This window comes from Pteropus alecto, unplaced genomic scaffold (genome assembly GCF_000325575.1).
Source record: "Pteropus alecto unplaced genomic scaffold, ASM32557v1 scaffold195, whole genome shotgun sequence".
Classification (NCBI taxonomy): domain Eukaryota; kingdom Metazoa; phylum Chordata; class Mammalia; order Chiroptera; family Pteropodidae; genus Pteropus; species Pteropus alecto.
Genome location: NW_006438073.1, coordinates 3,243,229 through 3,256,199, shown reverse-complemented (window position 1 = coordinate 3,256,199; position 12,971 = coordinate 3,243,229). Strand labels below are relative to the sequence as shown.

The window sequence follows — 12,971 nt, the reverse complement described above, 5'->3', positions numbered from 1 at the left end:
GCGTCTTCCCTCTTCGCCACCCAGAGGCAGGCTGGCTCACAGGCCCAAAGACGCAGACCCAGAGGGGCTGGAGCAGCAGCAGCCCCGCCATCAAGGACCGTCCCTCGCCCGCAGGCCATCGCTCCACCCTGACACTGTGTCCAGTCCTGGGACCACATCCTGACCCTGATCCCGTCAAGTTCCCTGCACCCCCAGAAGTGGAGCCTCGCCTGCCACTTTTGGGCCCCGCTAGTCCACCTGGGCACAAAGCTGCTTGCTGAACCTCAGACCTGGGCCTGATACCCTCCATGGTACACCTCCCTGTCGCCAAGCTCTACCAAATGAAGTCACCGGGGCTGCCCTGATCCCATCTGTTGCCTGCCAGGCTGGGTTCCCTCTTTCCCCCTGCAGTTAGTTGATTTATTTCCACCACAGCTTGGACCATCCCACTGGGCAACTGACCTATCTGCACCATCCGGCTGTCGTGACCTGTAGTGGACAGTCATCAGCCTGACAGATAACCCCATCCTGCCTCTCCCGTCCATTCTTTCAGGAAGGAAGCATTCGTTACCCTAGCTGCTGGAGTGTTCACATCTGCCAGCTGTAGGCCAAGTCCCTCTCAGGAAACTGCCTGGCCCAAGACCTTGCTCCTTTCCTGGAGCGGCTGGTTATGGAAGAGGAGGTTATGGAGGCTGCTCCCCTGCCTGGCAGATCGAGAGACTTTATTGCAACTGCATCTGCCCAGTGCTGCTCCCTTCACGCCCCCACAGTGCTGATCTGAGAGCACCTCCCGGTAAAGTCCTGCAGGCAAACCTCTGTCTCAGGGTCAGCTTCCCTGGGGACTCTCTACCTGTGACGTTAACTGGGCCAGTCCGTCCCTGAGATACTCTGCTGCATCTCATTCTGAATTCCTTGGAATTCTGCAGATAACCAAGGGGTCCACTTCATGCACCCTCTCAGGGGGTTGTATAAAGGTCTCCAGTACCTCAAGTCCAGTCTAATGTGGAGAACTATAAGGATTAGGGGTGTGGTAGACAGAATAACAGCCACCCAAAGATGTCCGCATCCCACTTTGGGCATATGCTACCTTATATTGCAAAAGGGACTTCGTGATTAAATAAAGACCCTAAGATGAGGGAGTTATTCTGGGTCATCTGGGTGGGCCCGATCTAATCACACAGGTTCTTAAAAGTGGAGAGAGCCTTTCCTGGCTGTGGTCAGAGGGAGACGTAACTACAGAAGACAGGCACAGAGAGACCGACTGTCGCTGGCTGCGAAGACAGAGAGGCGGCCACACGTCCGCCCTCGAAGCTGGGAAAGGCAAGGGAACAGGCTTTGCCTAGATCCACCGGAAAAGGAGGCAGCCCTGCTGACCCCCGGAGCTTGGTCCGGGAGACCTGTGTCAGACTTCTGACCTACAGAATTGGACGATAACCAATTTGTGGTGTTTTAAGCTACTAAGGATGTGGTGATTTGGCGATAATGGAAAATTAGTCCGGGGGAGAGTGAGAACGCCTCACTTCTTTCCACTCGTCAACAACGCTCCCCTCTGATGCTGGATGGGGCCCCCATTCAGGAAAGCTTGAGAAGCTTCCTGAAAACACCAACTAAGGTCAATTCAGGAGAAGATGTTACCCCTGACTAAATAACGCCGTCGCAACGATAAGTGGGTTTCTTTAGCTATCGGTATTTACTTGTAAAGAGACGACGGCACACCTTTCAAAGTATCTGTGCAAAATATGCTTACAGCAAATGGAACAGGAACACAAATACGAGCTCAGCCTGTCCCCTAAACAGGCTGCCGTCACCATTCAAACGTGGGGGTTAGGGCCATTCTGGAACTTAATTTGCACGGGTTGCTATCTAAAAAAGAAGCAGGAAAATTTATATCAAGTTAGTAAGTATGAGATAATCTGAGTAAAGAATTCTTCTCCCTGGTTAGAAAGACAAATAGACTATATAGAGCTGCAGAATTTAACTTGACTTTGGCTTGTATGTTCAAAAATGCCCTTATCTGCCATCAAGAATGTGTGTATGGGAAATTTATGGCATTAAAGGACCCCAGAATAGCACCATTCAAGATGATAGATTGTGTTGATTATGTAACTCCGAGGCCCACTCGAAAGATCGGACCTCTGGGCATCGGTAGCTGTCCGCTTGCCCGCTGCTGGGGTGGCATGGCTCTGCAGGCCCAGGGCCACCACAGGCTGTTACTAGAGAGGCCTCGTGCGTCAAAAGCATGGAGGGCAGGTGAGCCAGGCCTCGAGCCTTCTAGGTGACTGGGGGAAGTGCGAACACCTCATGCCCAACAGCGTCGAGGCAGAGTCCCTACCGGGCCAGTGTTTCCACATTCGGCCCCCTCTGACGTCAGCAGACAGGACTGCTCCATGCAAAGATCTGAGAAAGAGCGGGCTCATCCATCGTTCTTTAGTGAACTGCGAGAAAACAGAAAGGTCTTGACCATGGGTTTGAACCGTTTTGTGTGGATTTGCTTTTCCACGCAACTAGTGAACTGCGAGAAAACAGAAAGGTCTTGACCATCCGTTTTGTGTGGATTTGCTTTTCCACGCAATGGGCGTGTGGGTCTATCACGATGAATGTAACTATCGCAGCACGGAAGGGAGCTTGGGAAAGGAAGCTGGGACTGTGGGCCAGGCGTGGGGTGGCCTCGACTCAAACTACTTTCCCACAGGGACACGTGTGACAAAGGACACCTCCCAAGGGTGACCTGGGGTTTGGCACAACTGCGGATGCATTCTCTAGCTGCGACCCTCCCTCTCCTACACAAGAGCACGCTGAAATGGAAGCGGTGAGTGAGAAGAGCTAACCCTGACTTTACCGTAACTGAAAAATTCTCCAACTTCAGCACCGTAACCTCAGTGTTATCAGTCACATGCCCATTGCTGCCCACGCCAAACCCGTCTCCACCTGAGAGCTTCTGATGGTAAGTTCTCCAGGTGCTACGGCTGTCTAATAAACCTCCCCCAAACACAACGGCTTAAAACAACAACATTCTGGTCACGAATCGGCCATGTGGGTAGAGCTTGGCAGGGGGAGCTCACGTCTGCTCCCTTAAGCTTCGACTGTGGTGGCTCAAAGACGGGGGAGGGGAACCTACTCACTCACATGTCTGCCTCTGGGCAGCGAACACACAAACAGCCAGAGATTGGAAGAGCTGGAGGCATCCGTGGGCATCTCTGTCTCTACATGGCCTAGAGTCTCTCCACACGGTGTCTGCGTTACGTATCTCGGCTGCTTATACAGCAGCTCAGGGCTCCAAGGGGGCATGGGGTGGGAGGAGGGGCGCCTGCCCGCACACCAGGTAGAAGCTTTATCATAATTCTAACCTGGCCTCATCACACAGCACCACTTCTGCCATGTTCAAGTCTTCAGAACTGAGTCACTAAGCCTGGCCCATATTCAAGGGGAGAATTACTCTCCATCTTTTTTTTATGGGAAGAAGGTTTAAAGATTTTGTGAAAATGTTTGAAAACCACCACATTAAGTATGGAAACAGAGAGGAAGGATGCAGTCTAAGAGACATTAAAAAAAAAAAAAAAGGATTAGTAGAGTGTGATGACTGAAAGTAAGAGAGACAGGGGGAAAGGGAGAACACTTCCAGAACGAATTCTGGGCATTAGGAGAGTGTTGTCTTTCCTGAGTGCGCTAGAGCCATCGACGACACGGTTTTTCAATGACTTGCTTTCTGGGCATCAGGGAACACCTGGGTAGAGATCTCCACAGGCAAGAAGAATTGTAAGACCGAGGGCAGGTGGCTAGGCAGGGGACAGAGAGAGATGAAAGCCACACTGTGAAAGGCAAGAGTGATCACCACGATGATTCGAGCTTGAGAAAGTAAGAAAGGCAGAAGGGGAATGAACAAAAGTAATAAAGGGCAAGAAGGAAAGAACAGACGTAATACAGGAGGAAAAGAAATAACTCAAGGTAAGTAGAAAACAAACATTCTAGAAGCTAAAGGAAGAAGTTTCAAAGGAAGAGGAAGTGATCACAATCTCATACCATTGAGAGTAACGGGGGGAGGAGGGCTATAAAAAAGAACAGTGGACTTTGTTAAGGCAGGAGCCAGGAACACACACTTTTATTCCTACTACATGAACGAGGAGAGGCAATAATTTCTCATCTCAGCAAGAAGAACTAATTCCTCTAACAGACTAGTGCTTTGTGTTAAAAAGAAAAAAAAAAAAGCTGTCTCTCTGTATTTGCGAGAAGTGCCTGAAAACCACCAACAGACAGTGTAACTTATGGAGCTTAAATTCTTTCCCAGTCGAGTTAGACCACCATTTCTCCGCTGATAAGGCTATCTTAAGGCAAACCACGTCCAGCAGCAGAGGGCCGTTGGCTACTCCCTCCCCTTTCTGCCACCTTACCAGCCCATCGCATTCTGATGATTCTCAACAGCACGACTGGTCCTCAGGGAATTTGAAGTCAGCGGTTTTTAAAACCCAGTTTAAAGATGTATAGAGATTATTGTATTCTTGTTTTTAAATGCTATGTTCTCTCCAAATGTGCTTAAAATGTTCTAAAATAAAACATTTCTTATCTAGCAGAAGTATTGAAAGCAAGTCTACTTCGACAATCTCTAATGAGGGACAGGGAAGTCTGTCCTAATGGGAGGCTGGCTCTCAGCTGAGAAAGGCCAAGGACGTAGAGGCAAAGATAGGCCTAAACTAAGGACAGTGCAACATCTACGGACTGAAAGAATGGAATTAAGGAAAAAGGACAGATGAAAACACACACACACACACACACAGAGCCGTCACCTTTCTCTTCACTCTGGGGCTGAACATGGCGGAGGAAGAGATTTTCTCTGTCACAGACAGCATCAGGGAGACAAAGAGTCTGTAAGGGCTGAGGGCTGGCTGGTTCAATCAGAAATCCCTTCTATCAGGACTGTCAACTAAAGCCTGAGAAAAGGTTGGTAACGGAACCTTAATTCCAAGGACTCTGAGGGGCTATGTCTAAACTAGGCATGATATCAGAGAAGAGCTTCCAAACCCAGAGTATTATAAGTGAGGGGGTGGGGGGAGTTAAATCCTTCTTTTTAAAATCAATGAAAAACTAGCATCAAATTAAACTATGAAGATTAAGAAGAAATTTTTTATAGAAGTACCTCACTGATCATAAGGATGTATATCTCTTTAAGCCTTGCTCTTAATTGTATACGACTTCAATGATTAGTTGGCAGTCGTGGTTTATCCATCACTTCAATAAATATTTTCTCATCATGTAAAAGCATATAATAAACTGAGCCTCATGCTAATCTCAGTGACCCAGACCTAAGCACTGGGTCTGGATGGCACAGTCACTGCCAGGACACACTTAAGAAGAAATCAAAAGCCATCAAGAGTCATCCTTGCATATTCCACCCTGAAAAATAATAGTAAATACCAAGAATCAGTGAGAGATCAAAGAAAGATTAGAAAGGATATGAAGAACATATTTGAGCATATTTACACAAACCAAATGTCATAGTAATAAAAACTAATTACATATATACGCACCAACATAAATGAATATGAGAAACACAGTATTAAGTTTTAAAAAAATCACAGATTGAAAGTTCTAAGCGCAATCACTCCTATTCTAGCAATGAGAACAAGCCGGATTAGCTACAAAAGTACAGTTATTTAAAAATATATCAGGGAACTGAGGATGTGAAAAAGCCTAAATGTATCAAGCTCTTCCCAAAAGAAAAGAGTTCAACATCTGCTTTCATTCTTAGCAAAGTTCCAGGAAGAACAGAAATTCACCATACACAGGAGTAAGGAGAAGCCAAGGAAGTTTTTAACCAAGTTTAAAGGCCACATGTGGACTGTCCCACATGGATTAGAATTCTAAGAAACCTCTCAGACACAGAGTAAGTCCGCACCACCAGCCAACTCCTTCCCATAGATCGTCACCAAACGCACAGCAAGAGTACACAAAGGCTGGAGGCAGAAGGGGTGAGTCGGGAGACATCTGCTCTGATGCTCATGGGACCTTGCCCAAGGGTAAAGCAGGGATCAGAACATCAAAACTGAACAAATCTCTCTTAGGTACTTCAGGCCTTCGCCCAGGGCACTGCAGCAGTTTCTAAAAGCTGGAATCAGACAGCTGGACTGAGAGAAACGTCCGGAGGTGTAGAATGCTGGGGCAGGGCTGAAAGCAAAGAAATTTCTCCAGTAACCCAAAAAGCTGGTAGTCTGGCTAAAAAGCAGAAATCTTCCTGTTTGGTAAGCTAGTACTAGGCAACGAAGTGTAAAGAGATCTTCAGAATTTTGCAATGGCTAAGATCACAATCTCTGCTAAGGAGAAAGTCCTGATTCTGCCCTCAAAACATTTTCGATGAAATTAATCTAACGCTTCAGTGAAACCCACATCCATTTCAATTACAAATGAGATTGACTCAGCCTACTCACCAGTGGCCTGAAAAAAGAGCATGCACTTTTAAGTTACTAGTCTTTACAATTCTTTTACATATAATATTTCATGCAATAAAAAATTATGAAGTACACAAAGAAGAGAGAAAATATAACCCGTAGTCAAGAGAAGGAATAGACAAAAGAAGCAGGACCAGAGATGATATAAATGTTGGAATCATTAGGCAAGGATTTTAAAATAACTACAAAAAATATGTTACATGAAACAGTAGCAAATATGGATAGAAACAGATGGGGAATTTCAGTGGAAGAATGGAAATTATGTTTTAAACTATATAAAAAACTATTTGTAAAACATAGAAATGTTCAAAATAAAAAATAAGATATCAAAAATGGCTCAACATAGACAGGACAGAGCAGAAGACATTAATAGTAATTAAGCCAAAATACTAAGAGAAAAAACGTTTTTAAAAAGTGGAATAAATATAGACATATGGGACTATATAAAATAGTATCATATAAAAATGAACAGATTTCCAGGAGAAGAGAGAAAAGGGGCTAAAAGAAATATTTGAAGAAATAATGGATGAAAAAGTTCCAAAACTGATGCAAGGTATTAATCCACAGATCCAAGAAGCTGCGCAAACTCCAAGAAGGATAAATATCAGGAAAACCACATTTTGGCATATCACTGTTCTGCTGTTGAAAATAAAAGATCAAGAAAAAAATCAGCTGGAAAAAACTGACCCACTGCATATAGAGGAAAATGCTAAAAATAATAGTTTCCTTCTCATCAGAAATAAAAGGGGATATTTTTAGTAAAAATTAAACAATAAGCGTTAAGATGGTCCCCAGCGCTTACCTGGACCAACTGACATTTTGTCAGATCCAAATTCCTGGCTGAAACTAATTTTAAGTATCTACTGTCCACCCCTGTTTTCCCTCTCCTAACAATCCCAGGTACAAAAGAATGAATGCACTTCCATGAAACCCTTAATTTAAATTCTCTTGCTAAGACATAATAATTGCCTTAATAAAGTATGTATAACATTGTACTGCAAAAGAAAACTCCAGATTCTGTAGATATGGCCCATTAAATTACTGACCGTCACTACCCTATTACAGAAACCTACAGGAGTCCTGTATGCATAATATGGTATCACTTCCCACTAGTTGAGAGAGAAGACAATAAAACATAAGTAGTCAATAGTATCCTTAAGAGTTGTAGTAGATAAATTCAAGTATCCAAAGAACCTATAAAATGCGAAATTTATCTAGGTGCTGGTGGTTGTTAGGTAACATTCATATATACCACAGAGCACTTTATTTGCTTAAAACATTTAGTTAAAAAATAAGGAAAAACTAGATAGAAGTCTTGGTTAGCCAAAAAAAACATCTACTATGCTAATGGCGAATGTTCTGTGGTGGGTCCGCATGGCCATTACTATCATCTGCTATCGACCCCGGGCTGTTCCACGATGCACAGCTTGGCCAGAATTTGGCCAAAAGAAGATGAAATGCTTTCCAGATGTTTTCTAAGTTGGTGGAGAACTTAATGCAGTTCTGAACAGCACAGATAAGATGAGGTCCTTGTATGCTATAAAGGGAATACCTTCTGCTAGAAAATAAAGGATTTCCAATCCATAAGGGAGAAATTATTGGAAATGGCACTTTTGTTTAGGGAGGACAATCCCTTGTTCCATCTTCAAGGCAAAAATAATCCCAGTTCCACTGACTACTAATTATTCATCAGTTACAGCAGGTCCTCAAATAATGCCACTTTGTTCAGTGTCATTCATTATGATGTTGACGAGATGCCTTAGGAATTTAACTCTTAGCAATTAGCCTATGGTACAACTGGTTTTGTTATACATTTCACTTAAAGTCACAGAACCTATTGATGACCTTAAGTCGGGACTTACTGTATTTCAGATGGGTGTTAGCCAAAGAAAGAAGGAGAAGGAAGGGGAACTAAGGGAAGGGGAGATGGAGAGAAGGAAAGAGGGGGGAAAAGAAAGGAAGAGGGGAAGAAGAGAGAAAAGAAAACATGGCTTTTAAAAAAAAATCACCAATGGACTTCTAGTAACGAGAAATTTAAGAATGTGTCCATATTGTCAAGTGTTTCAGCCCCAGTAACATCTCCAAACTGTCCGTGGTGGCAGCACAGAATTGGGACACAGTCAAGTCCAAGATCTGAGCAGGCCTCCCCTCACCGCATGGGATTCTCCTGAAAACATGAGCCTCCTCTGACCTCCCAGGCCATCTCCTTCTTGACCCCTGTCATCAAGAAACTTTGAAGTGTCAATATTTCAGAACCAAAGGCTTCATTTACAAAATTTCAACTCTAAACAAAAGCAGGTCGTGTATGTATGTGTGTGTGCATGTGTGTGTATACGTGTGCGTCAGAGAGAGAGAGAGAGAGAAGATGCTTGATAATGTCCAATGATCTTTTGAAATTGCAATTCTGGGGATGTGAGGAGGAGGAAAGCGCAGTGAATCTTTGGTGGGCCGGCCCCTCAAGGAGCAGTGAACTGTCTCGGTAGCACTGCAACCCACATCCTCCCTCCCCTCTTAAATACAGCTGTGAAATGCTGTCACTTTACATCCATACTCCGTATATGCTGAACAAAAAATGCCAAAGACAAACAGCCCTGTCCTACTTGGAAAAGAGTAGAAAGTTGAATCAGGTTGCTTCAAGTAGCTTTCTTGGCTGTCGTCACGGTTCTGAGATGATAGCTCCAAACTGGAAAGGAAACCCAGTCCCCGCTTCTTATGGGTTCCCTCAGTGTTCCTGCTCAGGGTCTGGATAAGGGCAGTCCCCAGACATCCGTAGAGGACCCCATTCTGAAGGGACAAAAGTGAAGCCACTCCCCGGACTCATACGAAGGTCTTTACTTTCACCACAGACTACACGGTTCTGCACTTTCTCGGCCCTAATATGCTATCACTGTCATGCTTGCTTATTGATCCACATACTCCCTCGTTCAAAGGCTCTCAGAAAAGGGTGACCAGAGTCCTAGAGAGGCTACTTCTAAGGTTTCCTCTCATCGTAGGCACTGTTTATTGAACACTCTCTTTTATGTATCAGACACCATACTAAGTACCCTTTTGTGTTTCATCTTCATAACATTTGAAGGTAGATAGTCTTAATCTCATTTAATAGATTCAGAAACTGAGACTTTATCAAGTCAAATAATTTGCCCAGGGTCATATGTCTGGTAAGAATCTCAGAATCTGTCCATCCAAATATCCATGCCTGTAACCACTATCCTATTTTCAAGAAAGAGCAGCGCAGTGTGTAGGAGGGGTGCTGGCTTTGCAGCCAGAAGCCCTGCCACTAACTAGTGTGTGCTTGCAGGTGGCTGTTTAACCTCTCCAAGCCTCTGCCACTTCACCTCCAATGTGGGAATAATAATTTCTACCCTGCCTTTCTCCTAGGGTTGAAAATAGTATCAACACCTGTTGCTGCGTTCCAGTAAATCCCCTTCTCTTGGACCAACTTCTTGTCCACGTGTTCAGGGTCAGGAACGAGAGATGGCATGGAGCAGAGTCGCGGGATAAGGAGGTCTAAAACTAACTTCAGCAGTTACATGTCTTCTTTCCAGATTTTGAATTTTTGCCTTTGTGGAACTATATGGGGAAGCATGGACTCTGATGTTTGAAAATGAATGCTAATAATAAAGTTATCTAGATGTGAAATTAATAAAAATAGGCGACCACAGGCTGCCACATAGGATGCGCTCAATAAATAACCAAAGGAAGGACAGAAGGAAGGCAGGGAGTGAGCAGACAAAACCGGCATTTTTCTCTTGAGCTCTTATCTGTTAGCCTGTTGATATTTCATTACCTACACATGTAACTAATTGTTTCTCTGAGTCCCTATTCAAATTAATTTGGACCGAAGTCATTTAACCTCACTCTGCCATTAGCAATGATAAAGAACTTAAAAGCAATACAGTGACAAATATTCGTAGCCAAACCACAGTATTCTATAGTCTGAACAGCCCTATGATTTTTCTCAGCTGGGGCATCATGTTAAGATGCGCCCACCTTCTTGAAATATCAAATTGCCTAATTGAAGCAACGCGCGTGGAGACCAAACACACACACGTAGGCAAACGCACATACACACATGCCTAATATAAAAATGAAGCCAATAATAGCTAATAAAACCCCAGTGCAAGTGTTTATTCCTACAGCCATCAGTTAACACAGTGCTCATGCAGAAAAGATCCATGATGACCTGCCAGTGAGAACTTCGAGGGAACCCTTGGAAGAAACACTCACAGAGATGAAGAAGTGAAAAGGAATTTATGATGGTTTGGTTAAAAGCAATGTTTGAACAAAGACAGTAAAAGATGGTAAGTAATAACTGGGGGGTGGGGACTTGGATGTATACAGAAAATAAAATAACCATTATCCTACATGAACACACTTGTGGCTGAAGCTCTGCAACACAATCACAAAATTAACCCATTTTCTCCACTCGCATCAATGCAGATGCCTTCAAAACTCTGCTAACATTCGGAACATTGTGAATACTTTTTGTGTAACAGACCACCTCTAACGAAAGCCACCATTAAAAGGATGGTACTTCCATGCAAACACATGGCATCATCATCCCGTTGTCTCAGAATGCAAACTCATCAGGCACCTGTAGCCCCTTCCTCCGCTCCCCAGGTCTGAGGACAAGAGGCTGGTTTCTGATGGGGACACAGCGAGCAACAGCAGCAGCAGAAGGAACATTCCGAAAGCCTCTTCACAGCCTTACCATCCCATCCCCAGGTCCCCCGACAGACTCCAACTAGTCACGATTGTGCACGAAAGTTAAACTTCTAGGAGAGACCTGGAAGCTACACAGGTGGAAATAAAGGGCCTGTGTGTGAGAACGCAGGGGAGGGTGTGGCCCAAACAGAGATCTCTCTCCTCACCTGTTCTAACTCAATCCTGTTAAAAGCCTTCAAATTAGCATGATGCCCAGATACAAAGCGTTTTCCCACAGAGTCAGAGGACCTTAAGTAAAAATTATTACATTGTTACACTGTCAAGAGATCCTACAATTCTGATTGAGACAGCATTTGGAATATCAAACTCCAGGTACAAAATCAGAGCCTATTAATACTTATCAGAGACAAAAGTAAAGAAACGCAAAAGGTTTTAATTAACCCTATCCAACTGAAGTAGATTAAAGTGTCCTGCCCCATAATAACCAGGATATGGGAAGCGCAAAGAACTCCCAAGAATATATCACTTTTTTTTTAATTGGGGGGAATAGCTACAACTTTCATTGAGCATAAGATACCAGGAATTACATAAGCAGCTGCACTGCAAATGTTGGACCTCACAAGAGCAACCGAAATTGCTTCTGGAATGTGGTTAAACTGCTTTATCTAACACCATTAATAAATAAGAAGATTTTTCATTAGTTGGCAGAAAGAGAGTTGCTACTGGCCAATTTGATTTTCCTGAAAACGGTGAAGACTCACTTGCACTTTTTTCCAGGAAAAAAAAAAAAAAAAGCCCTTATAGTCCCAAAGTATTGTTTCTGGAATCAGAAAGTTGCCGGGCAGTGTCACTTTTCCTGAACAGGCCTAAAGTCTCCTTTCACCTGTTCCCAAATATTGGGAGGGGAGGGTAAAGTGTTTGTTTGGAACATAGTCTGTTGAAACTTTTTTAAAACTGAAGCGTTTGGAAACCTCGGGGTTTAAAAAAAAAGAAAAGGAACCTCGTGGTAAATCATAAATTGTGGATCAAGAATGAACATCTAAGGAAAATGAAAACTGAAATGATCCTTCCAGGCCACATTGGGTGGCTTACACCTTGAAACCTAATTGAAGAAACAAGATTCTTCATTATTCAGCGAAGGTATGTCGAAGGTTGAGTCAACTGAGCTTAACAAGAAGCCCCACAGCTTGTGAGCTAGAAGGAAGTCGATTCTATTTATCCCTGACTTGAGAATCTGCCTCATGCCCCTTCCCGCAGGGTACATCTGGGCTGTTTTGCTGGTCTCCAAACTCAGTAGAGTCGGCGCCAAGAATCGGTCACCTGCGAGGTGCCACCCAACCCCTGGGAGCAACAAGGCCGACACACCTTACAAGTGTCCCCACTCCCCTCTCCTCACTCCTAGAGCTCGACCCAGAACTGCATTATCTCTGGGGACCGAGAAGCAAATAGACCTTCAAAAGAAAAAGAGGGCCAGAAGGCCGGTTATTATATAACAATATTCAGCAGATAAGCCTTCTAGAAAACGAAAGTAGCGAGGGGAGGCGCGGGGGTCGAGGGAGGCGAAGGGAGCCGGGCGTGGGGAGCTTTCGCCGCCACTTACTCGAAGGCGAAGAAGAGTCCGCTAGTGACCAGGATGAGGATGAGAGTCAGGTAGAAGACGCCCGTCTGCCGGGCCATCATGATCCTCCCGTTGCAGAAGAACTTGTTTCTTCCCGGGAAAACCTCCCATTTCCTCCGGGCCGCGATTTTCTTCTTCTTGTGGGGCGACTCCATGGGGGAGGAGCTGTGGGTGCTGATCTGACTGTACTCGCAGTCTTTCATGGGCCCGCCGCCGCCGGGAGGCATCCACGAGGGCAGACGGCGGGGGGCGCGCACCCAAGCCCCCCG

General features: G+C 44.7%; 1 protein-coding gene across 3 annotated transcripts in view; it reads right to left on the bottom strand.

Moving 5' to 3' along the window:
• The window catches only part of ZDHHC14 (zinc finger DHHC-type containing 14), a 221,250-nt gene extending 208,285 nt beyond the window's left edge, over nt 1-12,965 (bottom strand). For 2 of the 3 annotated variants that reach the window (XM_006915021.2, XM_015591912.2), the window contains exon 1: nt 12,685-12,965. In XM_006915021.2, the coding sequence (XP_006915083.1) occupies nt 12,685-12,929 (245 nt within the window). In that variant the 5' untranslated portion in view covers nt 12,930-12,965. The remainder of the gene's footprint in view (nt 1-12,684) is intronic. The other variant, XM_025049067.1, reaches the window with a different exon arrangement.
• Nucleotides 12,966-12,971: the final 6 nt, after the last annotated feature.